General features: G+C 56.8%; 4 protein-coding genes across 5 annotated transcripts; all 4 read right to left on the minus strand.

Annotated features, from left to right (window-relative positions):
* Positions 1-973: 973 nt before the first annotated feature.
* Positions 974-5,174, minus strand: SPEM3 (SPEM family member 3). The gene is given in 4 exon segments (XM_037739659.1): positions 974-1,009; positions 1,011-4,291; positions 4,516-4,573; positions 5,037-5,174. Coding segments are annotated over 4 exon segments (3,513 nt in total).
* Positions 5,175-6,196: 1,022 nt separating this feature from the next.
* SPEM2 (SPEM family member 2) lies at positions 6,197-8,132 on the minus strand. The gene is made up of 3 exons (XM_017531627.2): positions 7,924-8,132; positions 7,703-7,760; positions 6,197-7,565 (listed from the first exon to the last, which is right to left on the minus strand). The coding sequence occupies exons 1-3, from the start codon at positions 8,059-8,061 to the stop codon at positions 6,268-6,270; spliced, it is 1,494 nt and encodes a 497-aa protein (XP_017387116.1). The 5' UTR covers positions 8,062-8,132; the 3' UTR covers positions 6,197-6,267.
* A 2,521-nt stretch (positions 8,133-10,653) lies between these two features.
* SPEM1 (spermatid maturation 1) lies at positions 10,654-11,958 on the minus strand. The gene is made up of 2 exons (XM_037739661.1): positions 11,606-11,958; positions 10,654-11,413 (listed from the first exon to the last, which is right to left on the minus strand). Exon 2 carries the CDS (start codon positions 11,313-11,315, stop codon positions 10,686-10,688), a length of 630 nt encoding a protein of 209 aa, XP_037595589.1. The 5' UTR covers positions 11,316-11,413; positions 11,606-11,958; the 3' UTR covers positions 10,654-10,685.
* Positions 11,959-12,438: 480 nt separating this feature from the next.
* NLGN2 (neuroligin 2) lies at positions 12,439-25,220 on the minus strand. Of its 2 annotated transcripts, XM_017531628.2 has the most exons (7): positions 24,353-25,220; positions 20,835-20,885; positions 18,503-18,652; positions 18,147-18,332; positions 17,850-18,042; positions 16,214-16,810; positions 12,439-15,397 (listed from the first exon to the last, which is right to left on the minus strand). In XM_017531628.2, the coding sequence occupies exons 1-7, from the start codon at positions 24,807-24,809 to the stop codon at positions 14,524-14,526; spliced, it is 2,508 nt and encodes an 835-aa protein (XP_017387117.1). In that variant the 5' UTR covers positions 24,810-25,220; the 3' UTR covers positions 12,439-14,523. The 2 variants fall into 2 exon arrangements, with proteins under 2 accessions (XP_017387117.1, XP_037595590.1); XM_037739662.1 differs by lacking the exon at positions 20,835-20,885 and having other exon boundaries at positions 24,353-24,878.
* Positions 25,221-25,490: the final 270 nt, after the last annotated feature.

The following is a 25,490-nucleotide window of genomic DNA, read 5'->3' on the forward strand; positions in this document are numbered from 1 at the left end:
GTCCTGAGTTGGTCCTGTCTGATAAGTAGCCACTAGCCACATGTAGCTGTTGAGCACTTGAAATGTAGATAATGTGGCCAGGCGCTCTGGCTCACACCTGTAATCCCAGCACTTTGGGAGGCCAAGGAGGGCAGATCACTTGAGGTCAGGAGTTTGAGACCAGCCTAGCCAACGTGGTGAAATCCCGTCTCTACTAAAAATACGAAAATTAGCTGGGCGTGGTGGCGCATGCATGTAATCCCAGCTACAAGGGAGGTTGAGACAGGAGAATCGTTTGAACCCAGGTGGTGAAGGTTGCAGTGAGCCAGGATTGGGCCATTGCACTTCAGCCTGGGTGACACAACAAGACTCTGTCAAAAAAAAGAAAGAAAAACAAAAGAAATATAGATGTAACTGAGGAACAGAATTTAAAATTTTGTTTAACTTTAATTTACTTTTTAATTTTTGAGACAGAGTCTGGCTCTGTCACCCAGGCTGGAGTGCAGTGGTATGATCTTGGCTCACCACAACCTCTGCCGCCCAGGTTAAAGCAAGTCTTCTGCCTAAGTCTCCTGAGTAACAAGTATTACAGGGATGTGCCACCATGCCTGGCTAATTTTTGTATTTTTAATAGAGATAGGGTTTCACCATGTTGGCCAGACTGGTCTCAAACTTCTGACCTCATGATCGGCCCATCTCAGTCTCCCAAAGTGCTGGAATTACAGGTGTGAGCCACCATGCCTGGCCTAATTTACATTTTAATAACCACATTTGTTTAATGGCCAGTGTATTGGACAGAGCAGCTCTAGGGCTTCAAGGATAATGGGCTTAGCTATAAAGCTACGGAGGAGAAATTGGGACCAGTCTTCATTGGCTCTGTGGGTGGCCAGCATCAGGAGTGGGCTGGGGTGGATGTCCTCAAACAAACACAGAACATTTCTCTCGCCTCTTTATTCCTGATGCACTTTTGTCCCCTCTTTGTCCAAGGTTCTCATCACATTCTGATATCCCCACTCCTTGGCGGTTTCCCCTGAGTTGCTAGGTGCCTCTTGACGAAGGCGCCTGGGAGTCAGAGCTTCACACTTGTCCTTGCCCATTACCAACTGTCTCTTACGGGCATCAAAAACCACATGTCCTGCCCGGATGCCTGGTCCAGGGTAGTGGGACTTCCAGTTGATTTGGGGAGGCATAGACATCTGACGGTAGTTCTGGTAGCCTGAAGGAACTATATCCACAGGGCGGTACACCCAGTGCTGGCTGCCTGCCCGCTGGGAGAATGACTGCAGCTCAATTAGTACAGGTACCTCTGAGAAGGTCTGCAGGTCATTGGAGACCACCTGGGCCTTGGAAGAGCAGGAGTTCTGGTTGAGTTGGACAGGAGCCCAGACTACATGCTGCTGTGCGTCCTCCTTCTGAGCAGCCTTCTCAGGCACAAGTGACTTCATCATGGACAGTGTGGACTTTGGATTTTGAAGTGGGGACAAAAGCTGAGCAGAGCTAGAACCTAGGGCAGGGCTTGAGTTCTTGTGGAGGCCAGGATCTGGGATAAAGCGTGAGTTCTTGTAGGGGCCGGATTCCTGGGTAAGGCCTGAAATCTTGGGGAGGCCAGAGTCTTGGGCAAGGGCTAGGTCTTTATGCAGGCGAGGATCTTGATGAATTCCCGGGCTCTTGTGGAGATCAGAGTCTTGGCTATGTTCTGAGCTCCTGTAAACTCCAACATCTTGCAGAGGGCTAAATCTTCTTTCAACTTTAGTGGCTTGGGTAAGGCTGGGACTCTTATGGAGGTTGGAATCTTCATCAAGGCCTTGAACTTTGTGGCCACCACCGTCTTGGATAAGGCCTGAACTCTTGTAGTTTCCTGAGTCTTGTGTAAGGCCTGAACACTTTGGGAGGTCAGAGGTTTGGACAAGGCCTGGGCTCTTGCGGAGACAAGATTCCTGGATAAGTCCTGAGCTCTTGTTGACTTCAGAGTCTTGGGCAAAGTATGGACCCTTCCGGGATCCAGAATCTTCTGTAAGGCCCGGGGTACTACCAACTCCCGGATCTTGGACATTGCAGGTACTCTTGTGACCTCCATGATCTTTAGAAGGGCCTGGGTTCTTTTGGTGGTCAGTTGCTTGGGAGAGATCTTGACTTTTGTAGACTACAGTCTCTTGGTTTGGTTCAAGATTCCTGTAGACTCCAGAGTCTTGCGGAAAGCCTGAACTCCTCTGAAGGTCAGAAGTTTGGGTAAATGGTGTTTTCTTGTGTAGGTCAGAGGGTTGGGTGAGACATGAGCTCCTAAGGATACCAACTTCCTGAGTCAGACCCGTGTTCTTTTGGGGGTGGGAATCTTGAGTAATGCCTGAATTCTCGTGAAGACCAAAGTCTTGGGAAGGACTTGGATTCTGGCAGAGATAAGAACCTTGGGAAAGGCCTGGAAATTTGTGTAGGCCTGGATTTTGAGCAAGACCTGGGTTCTTGTGGAGGCCTGGATCTTGGGTAGGGCCTCGGTTTTTGCGGAGGTCTAGGTTTTGGGTAAGGTCCAGATTCCTGGGAACTCTGGAGTCTTTTGAAGGGCATTGGGTCCTTTGAAGGCCAGAATCTTGGGTAAGGCCTAGACTCTCATGACATTCAGGGCATTGGGGCTGGATCAGGGGTTGGGAAATGGTGGCAAACAGGGAAGGGATGGGGGCTTGGCAAGTGGGGTTAGACTGAGGAGTCTTGGAGGTTGGGAGAACTGTAGGGGTTTGTATTAAGGTGGAGGGCTTCTGATGGTTGGTGGGTTGAGGAGGGACAAAGGATCTGGGAGGAACGAGCGGCATGGAAAGAGTGCATGGTGAAGGAAGGGTGCACAGTGAGCTCTGGGCAGTGGTTGCAGAATGAAAGCAAGGCTTGGCACATGCAGTATCCTGGGAGTAGACAAGGAATTTGGGGTAGACTGGAGCCTGGGAGTCTGTGTTCTTCTCGGAACTGCAAGGATGAAAGCTGCAGTAAGGGAAAGTCTTGGTCTGGGAGTGCTTATCTTTGGCATCATCTGAGATCTTCCGTTCCATATTCCCCAACTCCACGTAGCCCAGTATGGATCCTGCAGGAGGCTTGGCACTGTCCCCACTGCATTGCTTTGTTTGCTTGGATATACCAGAACTCACCAGGTCCTGACCCTCTTGGGGCCTGAAAAGGGTACCCAAGTCTTTTCTGGAATACCCAGGGTCCTGGGGGCTGCACATATGGCAGAAGTTCTGCTTTGCCCTGCGGGCATCATAGACCACATGGCCAGTGGAGAGGCCATGGCTGAAGGCAGGTGGGGTAGAGGGTATAGGAGCTATGATAGGGGCAGGTGTGGGGGCAGGGACAGGAGCAGGGATGGTAGTGGTAGTCAGGGCCATGACCAGTGCTGGGGCAGGGGCTGGGGCAGAGGCTGGGACAGGGGCTGGTGTAGGAGCTAGGACAGGAGTAATGGCTGGGGCAAGAGTTCCGGGAGGAGGTGGGTCAGAGGCTTGGACAGGAACCGAGCTGTGGCCTGGATGAGAGTGGTCTGGGCTATATGCTGGAGAATGGGCTGAGGTGTGCTCAGGGGCATGGGCCTGGGGGTGGGCTGGGACAGGCATAGGAGCCTGGGCTTGGGAGTGGGCTGGGGCATGGGCTGAGGTGTGCTCAGGGATGTGGGCCTGGGAGTGTGTATGCTCAGGGATGTGGGGCTGAGAGTGAGTTTGGGCCTGGGCTGAGGTATGGGCTTGAGTGTGAGCTAGGGCCTGGGTTGGGGTAGGAGCTGGGATGTAAGCTTGATTGTGGGCCAGAGTCTGAGCTGGGGCAGGGGCCGAGGTGTGGGCTTGGGCCTGGGCGGAGGTGTCCAGGGCCTGGGAGTGGGTGCCCTCAGGTGTGTGGGCCTTGGAGTGGGTCCGGGAGTAGGCAGGGGTGTGCACAGAGGTGTGGGCCATGGAATGGGTCTGGGGGTGGGTGGGGGTGCGTACAGGGGTGTGGGCTGGGGAACGGACCTGGGCCTGAGCTGGGGCCCGGGCTGGGGCAGAGTCTGGGGTCTTAGTCTTGCTCTCTTGGGGCAAGTGGTATGGACCCACGTCCAGCTTGCTCGTCTTTGAGAACTGGGAAGATGTCTCTGGCCTCGAAAGCAAGGACGCTTGAGCCTTAGAGGCTGTGGCCTGAGGGGCCTCCCCAGCTCCCATCATCTCCTCCTTGCACAGTCCCCATGGAGACTCCCTGGGAGCCCTGGCACATCCACATTTAGGTGACATCCGGCAGCACCTAGAAACCTTCTTATCCTTTGTGTCTGGTATCCAGGAGTCCAGGTGGTTAACGTGCCTGAGCAGGAAGCCTGGGCGATGATGGACACGGGAAGAGACTTTTGAGCACAGGTTCTTGGGATCCGCAGAGGAGCAAATACATATGGGATGGCTACCTATGCCGCTGGGTTGCTTGTCTGCAGGTAGAGGTGAGATGGGACAAGGCCCAAGTTCCTTAGGAACTGAGATCCGGGACAGGGATAAGAGAAAGGGGACAGGTCCATATCCCTGGGAACCCATACCAGGGCCCACTTACCTTTGGGAAAAAAATGATGGAAAAGAATCCGCAAGGAGCTCTTCAAATACTTCCAGAGCTGAGGGAAACAGGAGAGGAGGTGAGTCTGGAAGTAGGGTGAGCCCCTAAGTTCAACTGTTTTTTTTTTTTTTTTTTTGAGTTGGACTTTCACTCTTGTTGCCCAGGCTGGAATGCAATGGCGCGATCTCGGCTCACCACAACCTCTGCTTCCTGGGTTCAAGCGATTTTCCTGCCTCAGCCTCCCGAGTAGCTGGGATTGCAGGCATGTGCTAACATGCCTGGCTAATTTTGTATTTTTAGTGGAGACGGGGTTTCTCCATATTGGCCAGACTGGTCTCCAACTCCTGACCTCAGGTGATCTGGCCACCTTGGCCTCCCAAAGTGCTGGGATTACAGGCGTGAGCCACTGTGCCCAGCCCTAAGTCCAACTCTTATCTGGCCACACCCTGACAGCCCTCCCACCTCAGCCCCTTCAAGACCCCAGGGTTCCCCCAATCCTGCTATCCAGATCCTGCCCTGACCAGAGTCACCACATTGATCCACACGTTGAGCAAGATGAAGCTGCCCAGAAGAAGAAGAATTGAGTCTCCTAAGTCCTGGCACTTTTTGGGGTTGGTGCCAGAGCACACCTGGGCTCCGTGATAATCTGGCTCACCCATGGCCTGGGGTCCCAGGACTGCCTGGGCCTCCTGACCCTCACATAGTCACTAGGAGCAAGACTTCTGTTGTCAGGGAGGGGGTGGACTGAGTCATAACAAGGCAGATCGGGGTCACAATGAGGAAGAGAAGGGCCCAGGGTGGAATTCTCTGGTAACCAGGTTTGAGTCACCTGGTGTGGACAGTCAAATGGGGTCTGGAGGCCAGTGCACCTCTCCTGTGTCTCCATTGTTCCCTACTACTGGATGATTCATTCACTCACTTATTCCATCGCTCCTGCAGTTTCTTTTTTGTTTGTTTTCATTTGAGACGGAGTCTCGCTCTGTCACCCAGGCTGGAGTGCAGTGGTGTGATTTCAACTCACTACAGCCTCCACCTCCCAGGTTCAAGCAATTCACTGCCTCTGCCTCCTGAGTAGCTGGGATTACAGGCGTGCACCACAACACTCGGCTAATTTTTGCATTTTTAGTAGAGACAGGGTTTCACCATGTTGGCCAGGCTGGTCTCGAACGCCTGTCCTCAGGTGATCCACCCGCCTTGGCCTCCCAAAGTGCTGGGATTACAGGTGAGAGCCACTGCGCCCCGGCACTCCTACAGTTTCATTTCAGAATCCTGAACCCTCCACCCCTTGAACACCCCAAAGACTGAGAAGACCTCCACCTCAGGGCCCTGGGGAAGGCCTGGCTGGAATCCAGAACCTCAGCCTGGTCCTGTGCCCTGTGCTAAGTGGATCCCAAAGAGCCCCACTCAAGACAGAGTTCGGAATCCAGACCTGATCCTTTCTGGGAACGGGGAAATAGAGAGCCCGGGTGGTGGCCAGAGATCGGTCGTTTGTCGTCTGCTGCTGCAAGATCTACTAGCGCATGGTGCGGACCACGCAGGCCTGCTGGCAGGTGCATAGCCACTAAACCAAGGGGCACCTCACACCAAGAAGGGAACACTGGCTTCTCATTTCAGGAAGCCAAGGGCAGGGACCCAGGCTGGCCGAAGGAGTGGCACTCCCAAGTCACAGACCACCACAGTGTTTCCTGGACACTGTTTCTCTTTATTCCTCTCTCTCCATGCCCTGCCCCACGCCCCGTATTCGCCTGCTGGTCAGTTGAGTTTCCTGGTCCTGTGGAGAGAGGGCCTCGAGGCGGAGGTGGAAGCTGGTGGCAGTGAGCTGGACCTGGCTCTGCTCCTCTGCACCTGCCGCTTCAGCTCCAGGCTGTCATACACCTGGTAGTCAGCATTGCCCCCTGGATTCCGGCTGAGTGGGACGAACATGGTCGGGGGTGGGGCAGGATCTGCAGCCTGGACTTTGGGCCGCGGCTGGGAGGAATGGGGGAGCCGCACTGAGCTTGGAGCTGGGTTCCGTTGGTGGGAGGCCTCGTCCAAGACGGTCAGGGAGGCGGAGGCAGTCAGAGGACACCGCGCGGGCAGAGCCTCAGCCCAGTCAGCTGCCCGGCACCGCACCTCATGGGGGTCCCGGGAGCTGTAGCCTAAGTGTTCTGTGGATGGGTGGGGGCTGCGGTTGGACGGCCCATGAGCGTGACAAAGCAGGGTCCGCCGGTGGGACTGTGGGGAGTGGTGCTCCCGGTAGCCCCGGGCCTGGGGCCGGGCTTTCCGGGACACCAAGGCAGGGGGGGGCTCAAAGCCCTCCATGCCACGACGCCGCTGATCCCGGGAGTCATACAGTATCCGGCCCACTGAGTGGTAAGGGCCGTGCCCCACAGAGACCCAACAGGGGTTAGGGGGCAGCCGGTGGGGAGGTGGTGGAGACATGGCCCACTGCTCAGCCTCCACATTGCCCCACAGTCGGGACTGGGAACCGTGGGACCCGTAGGATTGCAGCCTCAGCTCGGACTTGGCCTCTACACGCTTGGGCATGTGGCGTAGCTCAGGTGACAGGTAGAGAGAGGGCGGTGGCAGACTGGCCAGGATTCCACCTTGGTGGCCCCACAGCCCCACATTGGAGGGCAGGCCCGCTCTCTGATAAAACCCACCCCAGCCCCAACGTGGGTACTTGGGATGTGGGAAGGATAGGTCGTCCTCCTCCTCCAGATAGGAATCTGGGTCCTCCCGATCAAAGAAGGGCACCCGGTGCAGTTGTGACATCTTTCGGCCTCGATGTGGGTTACGGAAGATTGAGCGCCTGTGGGGGATTTGTCTGTAGTTCTGCGGCTGCTGCTGGTGGTTGCAGCAGCAACGGTGACAACGGCGGCATCGGTGGCGGTGGCGGCGACAACGAAGACTGCTACTGTGAAGGCTGGAGAAGTGGCAGCAGGAGGAAGAGGAATGCCACGTGGATGGGGCCATCTTCACCTGTACAGGGTCCAGGATGCAGTGGATGTGGATGTCCTGAGCCTTGTTTGGGGGACCACTGGGGGGGCTTTCGCTGGCCTGAACTTCATCTGGAGAAGGCAAGAGTCCATGAGATCAGGGCAATTGTCAGAAGAGCTCCAGGTTGGGCACACTGGGGCCTAGGTTTCTAGGGCCGTTGTCAGGGGTGGGGATGGGGGTCCCCTCCCTCTCCAGCAGCCACACTTACTTTTCTGAGGAGTCCAATCAATCAACTTGTCTAAGGCATTCTGGAGTCCATGCCACATCTGGGGCAGGGTGGAAGACAGTGAAGGCCAGGATCTCCACCCCCAGCACCACCGCCCCTGCTGCCGCCCCAGTCTGGACCGCACATGCAGGTGGAGGTGCAGGCTGCAGGCTCCCACCCTCAGCCCTCTTCATCCCCAGAGGTGGTCCACAATCATCACTGACCATAGTGGCCATGTTGATGCCAATGTTGACAAGAACGACAAGGCCCAGCAGCAGGAATAAGATGTCCTCAACAGCCTGGGGGCTTTCTTGGTATTGATTGCAACATCCCAGGGTGTTATCCCATAGCTGGTTTTCCATGGAGGGGGGGTCCTAGGGCCACCTGGGCCACGCCCCCCCGCCCCACCCCCGGCCCCAACCCACACTGCACTCATGCCAATCCCCAGAGATAGCTACAAGCTGGTAAGGGAGCCAGGTCACAATGAAGCAAGCTAGCGAGTGTCACAATGTGGAGGTGGCAGCTTTTATCCATTTTCCAGCCCCTTCTACCGCCTTCTCTACCATGGGCTCCTACTCGGTGGAGCCGGTCCCCAGATAACCCAGATCTCAGTCTGTTCCTCGGTCTCCTTGAGGCTTGCTTAACCCCACACCTGGTTCCAGAGCTGAAAATAGGGTAGTTACAGGATGAAACAGTCTTCACAGGGGTTGAAGCATACATAAGGTATTTCCTGTTTCATTGTTCTTTTCAGACATTATGGCAACTTACATAGCCTGTTGGTGTGCCCTGCCCCATGGCTACTTTGGGGCCAGCAGCTAGGGTGACTGGATGGGCAGGTGATGGTAAGAGTCCCCTCAGGCATCACCCTACTGTACCAGTCCCTCCCTACTCTGCCCATTTCCCTGTCATAATTCCTCTAGCTCTCATCTCTGCCCAACTCTCCCTGGCCAAAGACTGCAGCCCTAGGTGTTGCTAGTCCCTGGGCCCAGCAGCCCGTTTGCCACACTGACGTCTTCCTCACTGAAGTTGCTGCCTCTGCCAGGAACGACCCCAGCCATGGTTTCTCCATCCTAACCACCTGCACTCCCACCGACCCACCCTCACTAACCTGTGGGTGCGGTGGCTCATGCCTATAATCCCAAGCAGGTGGATCACCTGAGGTCAGGAGTTTGAGATCACCCTGGCCAACATGGTGAAGCCTCTACTAAAAATACAAAAATTAGCTGGACGTGGTGCCAGGCACCTGTATTCCCAGCTACTTGGGAGGCTGAGGCAGAAGAATCACTTGAACTGGGAGCCAGAGGTTGCAGTGAGCCAAGATCATGCCACTGCACTCCAGCCTGGGCCACAGAGAGAGACTGTCTCCAAAAAAAAAAAAAAAAAGAAAAACCACATGAAATTAACAAAGCACAAAATAGATGTCATTGTTAATATGACAAAAAGAGTGTTTGACTTCAAACAGGTGCGTCACTGGGGTATGTGAGAGTGGCATCCTGGAGACTGCAAGCCATTTGTTTACACAGTGAACCACTCAGTAGAAATAAAGCCCATCCAACCTTCAAACACATAGTAGATGCTCAGTACATAGCCACTGAATGGAATCAGCTGAAAGTGATCAGTAACATTAGTTGAATGAGAGAAGCAGGGCCATTCGCAAACGGTCTGTCTGCTCACATTCCAGGAATGTGTCTACAGTGGAAGGTGAAGTCCAGCTTCCTCAGCCTGGGCTCGTGCACGTGGCCACTTGTTCCCAAGTGGTATGTGTGTGCATGTATAGGGATCCCAATTGTCTAGGAGAAGGGCAGGGCCTGAGCTTCTGTGTTTCTGAGTTTCTGAGTCCACATGGCGAACTGAGGAAGGTGGGAGATTCTGGTGGGCCAGGCTGGTTCTGCAGCAATGGGATGGGGCGTCTGAGACCATGAACTTGATCCTCAGTGTCTGTGTAACCATAAGCAAGTCACTTAGCTTCTCTGAGCTTGGTCTTCTCCCAGGTGACATGGTGGATTAATCAAAGGAGTGAGGTCACAGAGAGCCGTGATGTTACAGTGAGGTACCCCTTGAGCAGGTCCCCAATATTTCATCCTCTGCCTCAATCCTGCTCAAGGGCATAATAGGTTCAGGGCGGCTGGGGAACTGTGAAGGGCTGGACATCTCAGTCATCCCTCCCCAAATAAACCAGGGCTTACATGGGAACCATGCCTCACCTGTGGCTGCAGCCTAACCCTGGACTCTGGCAGGCACTAGCCTTCTGAGGAGCTAGGGCCATGGAGATGGAGGTCTCTTCTCTAGTGCAGGACAGCCTGGGGACCTGGGGTAGAATTTAGGGGCTTCTCTGTGCACTAAAGAAAACAAGGTGTTAACTGGGCATGGTGGTGCCTGTAGTCCCAGCTACTTAGGAGGCTGAGGCGGGAAAATTGCTTGAGCTCGGGAGGTTGAGGCTCCAGTGGGACATGATTGCACTCCAGCCTGGGCGACAGAGCAAGACCCTGTCTTGGGGTGGGGGAGGAAACAGGCTGGGCGAGGTGGCTCACACCAGTAATCACAGCACTTTCAGAGGTTTAGGCAGCAGATCACTTGAGCCCAGGAGTTTGAGACCAGCCTGAACAAAGTGGTGAAACCTGGTCTCTACAAAAACCAGTGGCATGGCCAGGTGTGGTGGCTCACGCCTGTTATCCCAGCACTTTGGGAGGCCAAGGTGAGCAGATCACCTGAGGTCAGGAGTTTAAGACCAGCCTGGCCAACATGGCAAAACCCTGTCTACTAAAATACAAAAAAAAGAAGGAAGAAAAACAAGGTAGAGGCAGATGAGAGCCTTGGAACCAAGAAAGGCCTGGGAAAGGCTGAGAACAGGGACAGGTCTATGGGGTGAAAGGTTGATGAGGGTCCTCAGGGCTCAGGGCCCTGTGGCCAGGGACAGCATGCTCTTCACAGCCACACTCCAACACCACCACAGATCACCTCCTCTCTCCTTTTTATTTTTTCCCAGTCACCTCTCAGTCAGGGAACGGTACACCCAATTCTTGCTTGTCGCCTCGGCAGTGCTGGATCCAGAGGGCATTGGGTAGCAGCGGGACAGGGCCTCCACCTCCCGGGTCAGTTCCCGAAGCCGCCGCCTCACGTCCCGGGCATCATACACTATTCGGCCTGAGGAGCGGCGCCGGAAAAATTCAGGGACGACTGCTGGGCCCAGGGTGGGAGGGTGGACAGGCTGGCACTGAGCCGCCTCTGCCTCCAGCACCGCCCCCTCCCCACTGTTCTTGTTGCTAGGAGCCTCGGGGCTGGGAGGTGGGGGGTTCACAGGATACACATAGGCCCTTAGACTCAGCTCGGACCTCATGTCTGTTTTGAGGGGCCTTTCCTCTATGGTAGGCTGGAAGTGGATGGTCTGGGGAGGGGGCTCCGGGGCATCCCGAGTCCAGGGAACCCAGGTCCCCTGAGTGGGTTGGAAGCCTTCCCAGTTCTCGGGGCCATCCCAGTGGTGGCAGCAGATGGCTGGGTACTGATGTTGGGGCTTCTCATCGTCAGTGTCAGGAGCCCAAGTTACTGGGCGGTGAGTGCAGCGTGTGGGAGAGCCTCGACGGCGCCGGCGGCGAGTGGGGGGTGGGGTCACAGTCATCGTCACAGGGTCCGTGGTGCACCGAAGATGGACTGCATGGGAACTCTGCTTCTTCCAGGGCTGGGACTGCTTTTCCGGTAAGGATGACTTAGGAGCTTCTGTGGATGGGGAGAGGTGAGACTACTGGGGAGGCCAGCTCCTACAGGAACAGAGAGGCAGGGCCCGGGGAGGGCAGCTGCACAGCTCTGGTGTCTGAGAGGGAAGAGCAAGAAGGGAAGGGGCTAATTCAGGGCTGAGGCTAGAGCACCTGGTTTCTGCCTCTCCTATGCCCAGCCCCCAGCCCTGCTCACCTTTCTCACAAACGATATCGTGGAACGCTTGGTGTAAGACCCCACGGAGTCGGCTCCAGAGCTAGATGGGGGAGACACAGTGATCCTATGCAGGCCCTGGACACTAGGCCCAGCCCTCATATCCCACCAGTTCCTTCCTGCCAGGCCCCACCCTGACCAGGGTCACCATATTGATGCCAATGTTAATGCAGATGATGAGGCCCAGCAGCAGCAGGACAGAGTTGCCCAGGTCCTGGCAGCTGTTGGTGTTGCAGTCGTGGTATGAGGCCCACTCGGGCCTCGGCCGCTCTGCCATAGCCATGGGGTCCCTAGGGCCACCAGGGCCCTTAGGCCCCCAGCCCACTGTGCCCACAGTGTCCTGGCTGCCTGACTGTCCCTCAGGGTCCTGGGAGTGAGCGGGTCACAATGGTGCCAGGCCACTCCCTTACAGTGTGCCACGGGGCCACCCTGAATCCTGGGCCCATGGCTGCTCCTCCCACCTGAGCCCAAGCCTTGGCAGAGGCCACGCCTCTCACCTCACAGGCCTCTGCTGAGCCAGCTGCCTGAACCAACCCTCTGGGCCTCTGGCCTGTTTGGCATCTGCCCCCATCAGCCCTTGTCCCTCCTTCTATTATAGAACGACCCCAGGCTCCAGTCTCGGCACAGACAGTTCATTTGCCAAACAGACCCGTTACCATGGCAACTAGACCCCCTGACCCACTCCCCCTCCCTCTCAGGCCTCAGAGCTGGTCCCTGAAAAGCAGGGCTGGGGGTCAGGACCCCTCCTCCCCCATCACTTGCCCGGGGCTTGTTTCTTCAGAGACCGCCCTCCCCACAACAGAGAAGCCATAACCAACAGTTAAACTTTTATATTTACAATATTCTCTTCATCTTTTGCCAGGTTTAAAAATGTGTACAGAGCCGCAAAGGGTTGGGGTAGGGACATGGGATTATCAGGATTGTTCTGGGGAGAGGAGCTGGGCATTGGAGTCCGTGGCTGAATCATGGGGTCCCCCAGCCCCCCTCCCATGCCCCAATTCTGGGGGCATCTGTCTACAGGGTTCAGGGCCCAGGTCTCTAGCATTTGGAGGGCATGGCTGTTTGGACAGGAGCTAGACCAGGCAGGGGAAAGGATCAGAAAAGAACTAATTTTCCATGGATGGAGGTAGGAGGAGAAGGGACAGTCATAAGGCGAAGGTCTGGGGACTCAAGACCAGGGATTCTGGATTTGGGTGTCAGTGGAAGACAGCACCCCACCCCCTATTCAAGTTTGGCACTAACACCCCACAAAATGCCAGCAGATGAGGATTCTCCCCTTGCCCACTGGCATCCCCTACCCCTTCCTGACGTCATTCTTTCCCCAGAGGCTCAAACCCAAGGCCCTCCAAGGAGTCATTTCACACATTTCAGATTCTTCCTGCTTGTGTCTGCCCAAGCTCCGTCCCCACTGCCCCTCCATCTGTTCCTCAGCACCGCTGACCTCATTCTCCCCAATTTGCCTGATGAGACTTTTCTCCCCACTGCCTCCCCTCGGCCCCTCAAGGCTCCTTTCTTTCAGCCAAGGAGGGGGCGGGGGTCAGAGAAGGAGGGTGGTCAGCTGAGGAGAAGGCTGGTCTGACGCTGAGATGGGGACAGCTTCAAAGAGGGAGATGGAGATGAAGAGGAACGGGGAACTGAGGCAGGGCCGGGGAGACGCGGCCAGGAGAAGGGCCACAGAAGGGACCCCCTAACCTACCACATCCCTCACTCTGTATCCTGCTTGCCCTAGTTTCTCCTGCCCTGCCTGGAACTGGGAAATGATTGGCACATTTTGGGGGTCTTTCTGCTCAAATCCACCTACCCGGTTTGGCACAGCTGAGCAGTGCTCTGAGGCCTGAGGAAAAGGCTGTCCTTGCCCCCATGAGGGCCGAGGGCTTTGGTCAGGCGTGCAGGGCCTCTGTGGGCCGCACATGCCATGCCCCCTCCCCCCACCTCTTCATCTCTTGGGGAGAGAGGGGGGCCTTCCTCTGGGTTTTACACCCTCCTCAGCTCCTGTGGACCAGAGGTCTGTGCTCACTTGCCATGAGAGGAGGGAATGAGTGCTGGGCGTGAGGCCTGGGGGAGGCAGGGAAGTGCTGGGGAGGGAGGGACCACCTGCCTGGGAAACACACATCCACATGCAAAAACATGTTTCCACTCAGATATGTGCCCTGGGCCACGGGAAAAGAAGCTTCCAGGCAGCACCGGGATGCGTGGACTCCTCCCTCCCCCGGGCAGGAAATCTGTGCCTGTCCTCTGTGGAAGGGGAGGGCCTCCCTGGAGAACGTGCTTCCATCTGACTCGTGCCAAAAGGAGGTGCGGGGGGGGGGCGGGGGAACATGCTTCACCAGGGTGGGGCGCAGGGGAGGCAGGGTCGAGGGGGGCTGTGATTTCCTCGCTGCTTCCCAGGCTCCACCCTCTGTGGTCTGGTGGCCAAGGGTCACTGCATGTGAACATACCACTTCCAGGGTCTCCAGGGGAAGGGAGGGGAGGAGGTGGGAGAAGGCATGAAGGAACAGGATTCTGGGGTACAAATCCCCACAGGAATTCTTTGAGGGGGCCAACATGTGTCCAGGGTGGCAAAAAAAACCTCACCCTGCACATGGGAAAACACACCCCCTTGAGAAAGCACACCTTCACTTGGGAAAATACTTCCACATTTCCACACACCGAAGACGGGTGTCCCAATGGAGGGGAGAAAACGCCCCCCAGTTGTTCAAAGGCCCAGGTCCAGAGAGGAGACTGGGCTTCTCCACATGGGAAAGCACATGTCGCAGTGAGGAGTCCCATGTCCACCTTTGCGCTGCTGGACGGCACGTGACGACTCCACAGGAGAAAAGCCAGTCGCCAAGTCCTCCTCCCTGCCTTCGGAGGGGACGGGCTAGGGTGGGCCGGGGAGGAGGGCCTCCCCACGCCGCCCCCTATACCCGAGTGGTGGAGTGGGGGTGGGGTAGCGTGTTGTTGTGGCTGGTAGCGGTGGGGGGAGGTGGGGGGAAGGGCCCAAAGGGATGAAGGGACGGGGGCGGTGGGGGTGGCGGTGGCCCCAGGCCACTGGGCAGCAGGGTCAGGGCCCCCGGGGCCAAGAGAGGCACATCGTCCGGTGCCCGGCGCAGTGCCAGGGTGTAGTCGGGTGGGCAGGCAGGGCGCAGAGCCTCAGCAGGGTCCGCCCCGACGCCACCACCCCGCTTCAGCTGCAGAGACACCAGCTCCTCCTCTGGTGGCAGCTCGCGGCCGGCAGTGGGGAGCAAGGGGCCCCCACCGGGCACGCCAGAGCCAGAGCCACCAGGTGGGCTAAGCCTCCGGCAGCGCAGCTCCTGTCGCCGGTCCCGCTTGTAGTAGAGAGCAGCAAAGGCCAGGATGTTGAGGAAGAGGAGGGAGGCACCCACGGCCACGGTGACGCTCAGCTCCGTGGAGTAGTCCCTCGAGTCCCCGGGGAAGCGGTCGTAGGCCCTTGGGCCTGGCTCAGGCTCGGGCTCGGGCGGCAGGGTGGCGGGCGGCGGGGGTCGGCGTGTACCCGGGGCACCAGCGGGTGGGCGAGGCGGCCAGCGCGTGGCGTAGGGAGGCAGGCGCGTGGTGGTGGTGAAGAGCTCCGTGTGCAGGTTGTGCAGGTGGGGCACGAGCTCCAGCCAGAAGGCCACCTTGTTGGCGCGGTAGTTGTCACGCACACGTGGCTTCAAGCCTATGTGCAGATACTGCTTCTCCTTGCTGTTGAATTTGCTCCACACCACCTCCTCAAAGCGATTGGGTTTGGTGTGGATGAACTTGGTATCCTGTGGCACTGGCTGGTTGGGGTCCCTGTGGGCACAGGAGGGCAGGGAAAGGAGGAGTGAGGGCAAGGCTCTGAAGAAGGGTGGGTGGCAGTGGGCAGGGAGGCAGACAGACGGGGGGGAGCAGGAAAGCCAGAGAAAAAGTCACCAAGGCAGAGAAAAAGTCACCAAGGCAGAGAGACACAGATGGATATGAAGAGACAAAAAAAACGCAAGAGACAAAGTCAGAGAGACAAATAGGGATGGAGACAAACTGCCAGAGACAGCCAGAAATGTGGGCAGAGGGGCAGGGACAGACACAGAGATAGCCAGGGAGAAGCAGAAACTGAGACTGAATGAGACAGAGATAGAGTCAAAGACACGGGAGGGACAGCCAGAGACAGAGAGACAGCCAGGCTGAAATCAGCCGGCAGCCAGAAACAGCAAAAAGTAAACAGACCAAAGAGAGCAGAGGGAAGGGGAGAGCTGTCCATGGATTTCCAGAGACAGAAATAAAGAAACAGACAGAGACAAACTTTGCACACACTCAGACACACACACCTGAGCAGCCAGCCAGAGATGCCGAGCCCTAGCGGAGCTGGACGGGGGGCGGGGGTCAGGCAAAGAGGAGGGACGAATGGACACCAAGCCACTGAGTGGGCCCCCCACTTCCCAGAAAGGACAGGGGTCTCTCTGCCTGATGCTGCTGAATCTCCCACTCTCAACTCAATGCCTGGCACAGAGGTGTCTAGGTTAGTTTCACTCGAGCAAGAGGGCAGCCCAGAGTGCCTTAACAAAGGGATGGCAGCCATATGAAGGAGGAGGGCCCTGCCCACCCCTCCTGCCCAGCCCCTCTGACCCTCACCCAGTCTTGGCGAAGTTGGTCCAGTAGGTCATGACCACAGCACTGAGCATGACGTCATTCTTGGAGAAGTTACAGGGGAAGAGATCGGTGGCACCCACCATGGGCACACCAAAGACATAGGGCAGTTCGTCCCCATGTGCTGCATCTGCCCACTCAGGCCGACCCTCCGCCTGGCAGTGGTGGTAGAAGGTGTAAAAGTAGACAGGAGACTGGTAGTCGGCGTGCAGCTTGGCGGTGGCCACAGCTGGTGCCACCCATTGGTGGTCGGTGAAGAGCGCCAGCAGGGTCTTACGGCGCATTTCGCCATTGTCCCGGTCAGCCCAGTCTGTGTACATGAACTTGATGGTCTCCCGAAGCACGTCCTTGCCCTCCGGGTAGCCATACAGGTTGTCCACAAAGTTGGAGACAGTGAAGTCAAAGGCGCTGGCAGACACACCGTCCTCGCTCTCTGCAGAGTCCTCCACGAACTTGAGACCTTCTCCCTGGTTGACGCCAATGAGCATGTCGTAGTTGAGGAATTCTCCCTGCTGCATGAGGATCTCAGGGTCATCGGGGACCACGTCGCCGTCCACCACGGGCCCAAAGGCAATATGGTAGCTGGGGAGAAGGGGTCAGGGTCTCACCACCTGCTCAATGGCCTCCTTGCAGCCTGTGGCCTGCTAAGCCCACACAAAGATGCTTCCCTCCACCTGCAAGACCCTTTTTCCCAACTTGAAATCCTCCAGTGGGTCCTTTGTGGGGTCTGGCCTCTCCGGAAGTCTTCCCAAACACTTCACGGCACCCTGTGCTCACCTGCTCTTCTGGGCACCTCCACTAAAGGAAGGCTTGCAAGAGAAGGCCACTTAATGGGGGCCTGAAGCCCATTTTTCCCTGTTTTTTGTTTGTTTGTTTTTTTGCTTGTTTGAGACGGGGTCTCACTCTGTCACCAGGCTGGAGTGCAGTGGTGTGATCTCAGCTCACTGCAACCTCCACCTCCCAGGTTCAAGCAATTCTCCTGCCTCAGCCTTCCAAGTAGCTGGGACTACAGGTGCACACCACCACACCCAGCTAATTTATTTATTTTATTTTTTACTGCTTAAGGTGTTCCAATCACCCAGCTAATTTTTTGTATTGAGATGGAGTCTCACTCTGTTGCCCAGGATGGAGTGCAAGGGCAGGATGGAGTGCAAGGGAGACCTCGGCTCACTGCAACCTCCTCCTCCTGGGTTCAAGCAATTCTCCTGTCTCAGCTTCCTGAGTACCTGGGGTTACAGGCGCATACTGCCACAGCTGGCTAGTTTTTTGCATTTTTAGTAGAGACAGGGTTTCATCCTGTTCCCCAGGCTCGTCTTGAACTCCTGACCTCAGGTGATCCACCCACCTTGGCCTCCCAAAGTGCTGAGATTACAGGTGTGAGCCACCGCGCCTGGCCTGGTAAAGACGGGGTTTCACCATGTTGGCCAGGATGGTCTCAACCTCTTCATCTTGTGATCCACCCGCCACAGCATCCCAAAGTGTTGGGATTACAGGCGTGAGCCATGGTGCCCGGCCCATTTCTCCTTGCCAAATGGGATGTCCACGGGCACCTGTCACCTCAGCCTCCTTGGAACCAGCAAGTAGAGTGAAGGCCTGGACCCAGCCCTCTCCCACCCCATACCGGGCGGGCTGCACGTCCTGGTCCACCAGTTCCCGGGAGGGCTTCCGACGCAGACACTCCACAGCTTCGGCGCTGTCCTCTCGGTCACAGCCCACTTTGGCTGCCAGCAGCCGCGTGTATTTGAGCGGCTGGTAGTTGACAGACCAGCTGGAAATGGCAGTGCCACTCTGGGCGATGGCCTTCTGGAACAGCCCTGGTGGGACAGGCAGACCTCAGGCCAGGCTGTGAGTACCAGCCTGAAGAAAGGGGAGCTGGCAGGGTCGGGAAGGGTGGGGCAGGCTGGGACATTGCTGGTACCTTCTGAATGGTGGGAGAGGATCAAAAGGTTGACGCAGGAGGCCCCTGCCCCGGACCCAAAGATGGTGATGCGCTCGGGGTCGCCCCCAAAGTGGGCGATGTTTTCACTAAGCCAGCGCAGGGCCTGGATCTGGTCCAGGAGCCCATAGTTGCCTTTTGCAGCCTGGTCCCCAGTGCTGAGAAAACCTGGGAGTGGAAGAAGAAGAGGACTCCCTGGATATGTCACAGCGCTCCTGCCCCCTTCCTGGGCAGCTCAGTCCAGCCCAGAAGCTATTCTACTGGATGTGGAGAAACCCTGCCCACGAGGCCCACCTCCCAGACTCTCCCCATCCCCAGAGTTGGCTGCCCACCCTCACCGAGCACCCCAAGACGGTAGTTGAGCGTGGCTACAATGACGTTGCCATAGGCAGCCAGGACTGAGCCATCGAACATGTTTCCGGTGCCCTCCATGTAGGAGCCGCCGTGGAGAAACAGCATCACGGGCTTCTTCCCAGGGTCACGGATATCTGCGTGGGGAGGGGGTGGGCAGGTGGGCCGGGGGGTCAGGGACAAGGACACAGTCAGACTGGAAGCAGCACTGCCCAGCTCCCAAGCCTGCTGAGGACTGGCCCGGAGCTCAGGAGACATGTCACTCCCATCCCTGGGGGGCAAGACCGGATTCCCCTCCTCCCTCCCCAGCTAGCCCTGGCAGACGGTTCCTCCCGACCCTATGCCAGCCTGCCCCATGGCACTCCTCCAATGCAGACCTTCCAAGAAACCCCACAGAGGCTAGGGGTGGGAAGTGGCCCTCCTTAGGACATCTGCTGGATCCCCCAGCACCGCCCCCCAGCACATCTCCTTCCTGTCCCTGAGAAGAGCAAGGTCCTGAGGCTAGAATTTGGTGCTGGAGCTGCTGGGAGGGTCCTGGTATCTCCTCCGACTTAGCCCTTGGGCCTCTGCTCCACATGGTACCGTGGTCTGTGAGTGAGGGGTGCCAGGACTAGGGTCCTTGGTCTGTGGGTGAGGGGGTACCAGGCATAGGGTCCCTGGTCTGTAGATGAGGGGTGCCAGGCCTAGGGTCCCTGGTCTGTGGGTGATGGGGTGCCAGGCCTAGGGTCCCTGGGGCTTGGTCTCCTCCCCGCCCTAATTCCTTTCTAGGTCACCTCCCTAGTCACCATGGCAACCCCCAGCCTAATTACTGTGGCAGGAGGAGGAAGAGCCTGCTTAATGAAGCCAGGGTGCAGCTCTCTAGTCTTGGACACCCTCAAACTGGCCTGAGCCCTGGGTTCTGCACTGGGACTTTTTCACACCACGCCCCCAGAGGAGCCCCTGATCAATGCCACATGTGATGAGGCTCTCGAGTAACTCCAGATTGGACTGAAGGGTGACTAATTCCAGAGGAGGTGGGAGTCTGAGAGTGCTTGCCAGGGTCCCCGAGGCTACAGTACCCTCCCCTGTAGCTCCCCACGATTCAGCCACAGTGCTAGGGATGGAGTCGCCCCTGGCCACAGGCCCTCCTCTTTCTTGACACCAGCTCTCCCTGCTAGCCAGGACACTCAGCAAACCAAAGCCAGGCCTGGGCCTCCATAGCTGGTCCCCAGCGCCTCTGCCCACCTCCCTTATCCTGCAGAAGGTCAACCTGCAGGTCACTAAGACATTCCCTTGCACCTCACAGATGGCTTCCTGCCTCCCATCTCTTAAGACCCCCTCTGCAGCCCCATGCTTCTGACTGCTTCCACCAGAGCTCCTAGAAGGCAGCACCCTTTCTATGTCCTCCCCAAATCCTGTCCTCTCCTCTCCTTTGTTCCTGAACCTCAAGTGACCTTCCAGCACTTTCAGGCTAGAATCTCCTTCCCCGCCAAGCTCCTGTCCTAAATGTCCTCAGTTCTCCCATCCTCACCCCACCCCTCTCCCAGTGTGGGGGGAGGAGGGGTCAGAAAGGGAAGGAGCAGGAAGAGGGGCTGGGGCAACAAGAATTCAAAACCAACAACAAAAACAGGATCAAGAAAGAAGAAAGAAAGAAAAAACAACAACCAAAAAGCAAGAAGCTCTCGGGGCAGATTCAACAAGAAAAGAAAAAACAAAAAGATCCATTTTGGAAAAAAAGAAAAAAAGAAAAAAATTCTTTGCATTTTTTTTTTCAAAATTTTGTGGTGAAACTTCAAGATATTGGGCCCTGTTTTCAAAAATTTTCAGATTCTTTCATTCACTTCCAATGTTTGCGTTTTCTGTGTCTGACAGGGTTTTGGAAATTGCGACAGGCTTCTGATGTTCAATGGTGTCATCAATTTGCCAACTTTAAAATTTTTTTGAACTGTTGTTTTGCTTCAATTTCAAATAGTTTTTCTTTCAAATGTTACATTTCACAAGTTTCAAAACCGTCCAGATTTCTTTCAAATTCAATACATTTTATCCAATTCTTTTGATTTTTTTTCTGACATTCCAATTTCTTTTCATTTTTCAGCTGATTTTCACCATGGTTAGCTTTTCTGGCAGGTTTTCTAGTGGGTCCAACATTGTTCAAATTTTGTTTGAAGTTTTCATAATTCTTTTTTCCAATTATTAAAAATTTTTCTTTTCTTTTCTTTTTCATTTTAGTTGGGAGAACGACTGGGGGCCTTGGGGGCTGTGGGGACATTTAGTGAGGGTCAGGGCCATGAACGTTCTCTGATAAGCAACCACATGCAGCAGCGGGATTTTTAAATCTACCTGTGTCTGGCGGATTGAGCGTCGCCTCGTCACGTTTTTTTGTGAGCGGACCTAAGACCGGGAACACAAAACAGAGAAAAAAGGACAATTTTGTGGGGAAAGATGGGGGTCGGGGGGAGGTGGTGGATGGGGAGGGGAGGAGAGAAAGCAGAAAAGGGGAGGGTGGGGGAGGCAGAAAAAATAAGCCAAAAAAAGCAAAATTTGTTTGCAAGAAAAAGAAACCAAGAAAAGAGAAAAACGTTTCTACAACCCAATTTTGTTCCCCTCCCCGGAAAAAGTCATGCCCCAAAGAAAAGGCTGGTTTTGGGGGGGTGGGGTGCCTGAGTGGGCTGAGGCCTGTCTTAAGACATATCGACTTGGCTGGAAAGGTTTTGGCTTGTCGATGTATTTGCTAATTGCTGGAAATGAAACAGTGTTAGAGGTGGGGTGGGAGGGGAGGGGAAGCCCACCCAGAGCCCCTGGGAGACCAAGGCCAGCCTGCCACCCAGGCCACCTCTCAGAAGGCCCCCTTCAGGGCCAGCGAAGCACCTGCCTGCCGCCCCCCACAAGGCTGTAGGGAGGAGAGAGTGCAGCAGAAAGGACTCTGCTTCCCTCTGGACCACTCTGCAGGGTAGCAGGCAGGATGGGTTGGGGGCAGCCTGCCCTGCAGCTCAGTCCCAGAAGCCTTCTGCTCTCCACTGGGGGGCTATGGGAAGGTCAGCCGGGGCTGCCCGCCCGCTACCCAGCCTCACCACCAGCACTTCTCATCTATCCGCTCTCACAGGCCTGGCTTCTCACCCCAGCTCCCCAGTGTGGGCAAAGCAGGGAAGGGGGTCATCAGGTCTTGCCCTCCACTCCAGTTCAACCCTCCGCACTCCCCACAACCTCGTCCCTTACCCAGGCTTCCTCTCCTCCCCCCAAAATGGTGAATTTCCCACCAGGGTCACCAGCCACCCCCTCCCCTGCCCCTGCTCCACTGCCAAGAAGCCCCCCTTCCCCAACAGCTGAGGGAGTGGTTCAGTCCACAAACAGGGAATGAGAAACACAGTGCCCTGAGCCAGGCTGGCACAGGTGCCAGCAGGTACCAGGAGCACCAGATTTGCCCAGTGTGAAGGAAAGGCCCAGACACTGGCTCCAGGCTTCTTCCAGATTACAGGATTGGTCAGGGGAGAACTGCAGCCCCAAGGCCTGGGGGTTCCCCAGGCTGATTGGTTTTTCCTCAATGGCACGGGGACTAGCACCAGGAAGGATAGGTCAAGGCCAAGGCAAGCTCTGGAAGGCGTCTCCTAACTGGCAGTGATGGCCCCATGGAGACCCACTGGGAACAGCACCTCTTCTTTGTGAGAGGATGAGGTGGGGACAAAGTCAGTAGGGCATGCGTGTGCATGAGACTATGAGGTGTGTGTGTGTGTGTGTGTGTGTGTGTGTGTGTGTGTGTATGTATGTGTGCGCGTGCGCCTGAGTCAACCTCTTCCTCCCAGAGCTGGTGTGAAGATTTAGTGAGATCACCTGAATGTGTCAGGCCCCAAGCAGGTCTGCAATAAGCAGTGGTTAAAAATACAGAAGGTGTGGGCAAGGGTGGTGTGGGGGTAGGGCTGGACAATTTCGTGGAGGTGTTGGGGTGGACAGTCCACTGGTGGCGAGTGCTGGGTGAATGTTTCACGTGAGGGGTGACAAGACAGCACCCATAAGGGGATCCTGGGGTGTGCACAGCCTGTGAGTGGGGAGGGCTGTGATGGGCAATCTGCGTGGAGGTACTGAGGTGAGGTACTCACGCGCTGGGACAGCAGAGGAGTGTGGAGGGCAAGGCTCTCCAGTGCGGGCTGTTGTACTGGGGGGAACATGTGGCATGTACTGGGATAAATGGCTTATGGGGAACTAGGGGGCTTCAAAATCAGATGGGATGACAGTAGATGATGCTGTGTGCACTGTGTGTGAGGGTTTGGGAGGTGTGGTTTATATAAAGAGGGGTACAGCTTGATGGGGTTTACAGGGTGAATGGTCCATTTGGGAGGTTTTGGGATGGACATGGGTGGTTTGGGGTACATAAGTGTTGGGGTGCCTGAGGTGTTCTGGGATTGTCAAGGGGGATTTGAGGTATGGGGTGCATGGTGTTGGAGTACTTGTTAGGTGAGTAGGGTGCAAGGTTGCCGGATGTGTTCTCACTACCTGAGGTGCGGTGCAGACGATCTCCCTGTAGGAGAGGGGGGAATAATGACTGGGGAGTGCTGGGGGTGTCAGGACTGTGTGAGGAGCCTGCTGAGCACACAGGCGCAGGGTTACTGGGGTATAAGGTGTATGTGTGGATGTTCTTAGGGCACATGGTCTATATCCAGGGATGCTGGGGAGCACAGGTGTGTGTGGGTGACAGGGTATGTGATTTCAGATCCGTGGTGGGGGCGTGTGTGATGTGAAGGTATTGGGTATTGTGATTGTGGGGTGCTGGAGCACATGATCAGTGTATAGGTCAGTTGGGTGATGATTTAAGTGTCAAGTAGTTGGGATTTGCAGTCTGCTGCGGGACTTAAGTGCATGCTGTGGAGGTGCTGTGTGTGGACAGGTACACTAGGGGCTCCTGGGTACCAGGCCTATGTGTAAGGGTGCTGGAAGCACCGCCTGTGGGAAGTGTGGGGGCTGCGGATGGCCTCTATGCAGGTGCTACCATGCTTTGGTGAGATAGGTGTCAGAAGAGCCATGGGGGGCTGTTTGTGAGGCTGGTCTGCTGCAATGGCTGGAATCCACCTACTGCACCCTGTCCAGACTCTGGAAGGTGTTCTGATTAGTCTTGGTGTGCTGAGGATGGAGGGTGACCTGTCCAGGAGTATGCCAGACTATGAGCAGTCCTGCAGTGAACAAGAGTTCATTAAGAACAGAAGTTCAAGAGCCCCAGGGAAGATAGGTGGGCCATGCTGAGTGTAGGGGCCCTCGGCCAGGAGCTTCCCTGATCCTTTAGGAAAATACAGGGGTCAGGGGAGAAGAGAAGGGCATTGGTACCACTGTCAATACACTCAGCTCAGGCAAGGGGATCTGGACATGATGTGATAGATGGAAGGCAGCCCTCGCTGGCCAGGCGGAGAGGGAGAGCCTGTGTTGTCCTTGAGGTGGAGATGCAGCTAACCTGGGTATTCTGCCAGGAACAAGCCCAGGTCTGGCAGGGGAGGTGGGGCAATGGAGTGGGTGTCTGAGCAGGGGATGATTACCTGATTCCCACTCCGTGGCCAGGCTGAGATTAGCTGGCAGACTGTGCCTATTTGGAGAGAGTGAGTGAGCCTAGAACAGTGCCTGCTATCCCTGCCATGGCTCCCTATGGGCACAAAGAACTTCTGGGACAGCTGTCTATGGGATATGTGCCTGGGACTGCCTGGGGGCACCCTTGAGATCCTTGGGTGGGTCCGTAGAGGCTGCAGGGGCACTCCGTTCCTCACTGCCCCAACAAAGGCCCATTTCTGGGCCTGAGAGCGGTGTCAGTGTCTGAGGACTTGCATGTGCGTTTGTGGGCTGTGTCCACAGGGTGCCCGGCTTCGTGCCCGCGCCCTTACCGTCCTCGGTGGGCACGTAGAGGTTGAGGTACAGGCAGTCCTCGCTCTGGTTCTGCACGTAGGTGGCGGCCGCCTCCAAGTTGTCGGTGAACCACACAGGCAGCATGATGGCGGGCAGCGCCCCGTGCAGGTTCTGCGGGCAGGCGGGCGGCAGGGTGGTGGCGTTGCGCACGCCGGGCCACGAGGCGGGCGCCTCAGGCGGCTGGAAGCGGCGGGCGCCCAGGGGCGGCGTGGCGTAGGGCACGCCCAAGAACTGCACGACGGGGCCCAGGATCTCGTTGTTGAGCTCGCGCCGCACACCGCGCACTCGCCCGTAGGCCGTGTTCACCACCGGGAAGCGCTCCTCCCCGAGGCTGCCGAGGCCCAGGCCTGGGCCGCCCGGGGCGCCGCCGCCGGGCCCCCCTCCCCCCCGTTGAGCCCCCGCCAGCCCCACCAGACACAGCGCCAGGAGCCACATGCTGATCGGGGGACCCCCCCTCCCTCCCCGGGACCCCCCCCCTCGGAGAGAGAGAGAAGGGGGGGGAGAGGGAGGGAGGCCCCCCTCGCCCCAGGAGGGAGGAGGGGGTGGGGGAAAGAAGGGAGGAGGGGGGTGGGGAGGGACCTGGGTTAGACTGGACAGAGAAGAGGTCTGTTCCTCTCCATGGAGGGGGCACGGGGTGGGGAAGGGGAAGGAGGTGGGAGAAGGTGAAGGCAGGCCCGACCTGCGGGAGATGGAGCGAGAGGGACAGGGCGGTAGGATACAGACAGACGGACAGACAGAAAAATACAGAGGAGAGGCGGAAGAGGGGAAGGGAAATTGGATGGGGCAGACAGAAAGGAACGGGGAAACAGAAGAGACAAGTGGTTAGTGACTTGGAATTCAGACCAAGTTGCCCCCTTCTTCCACCCACAGGCCCCCTGGCACCTCCCCACTCCCACCCAGCAGCCCTTCTCCCCTCAGCAGGCGCCCTGGCTGGGGGTGGGGTCCAGATGTGGATAAAGTCCAGGACCCAGCCTGAGAAGAGGAGGGTCAGCTCCCCAGACCCAGCATGCCCTCTTCCAGCTGAGGTATCCCTCCCAGGCAGGCTCTCCTCAGGGACTCAGGAGTCCCAGTTCCCACCTCCCTGAGAGGGAACAAAGTAGACAAGGAAGAGAAAAT

Source organism: Cebus imitator, unplaced genomic scaffold, assembly GCF_001604975.1.
Source record: "Cebus imitator isolate Cc_AM_T3 unplaced genomic scaffold, Cebus_imitator-1.0 Scaffold72, whole genome shotgun sequence".
Lineage (NCBI taxonomy): Eukaryota > Metazoa > Chordata > Mammalia > Primates > Cebidae > Cebus > Cebus imitator.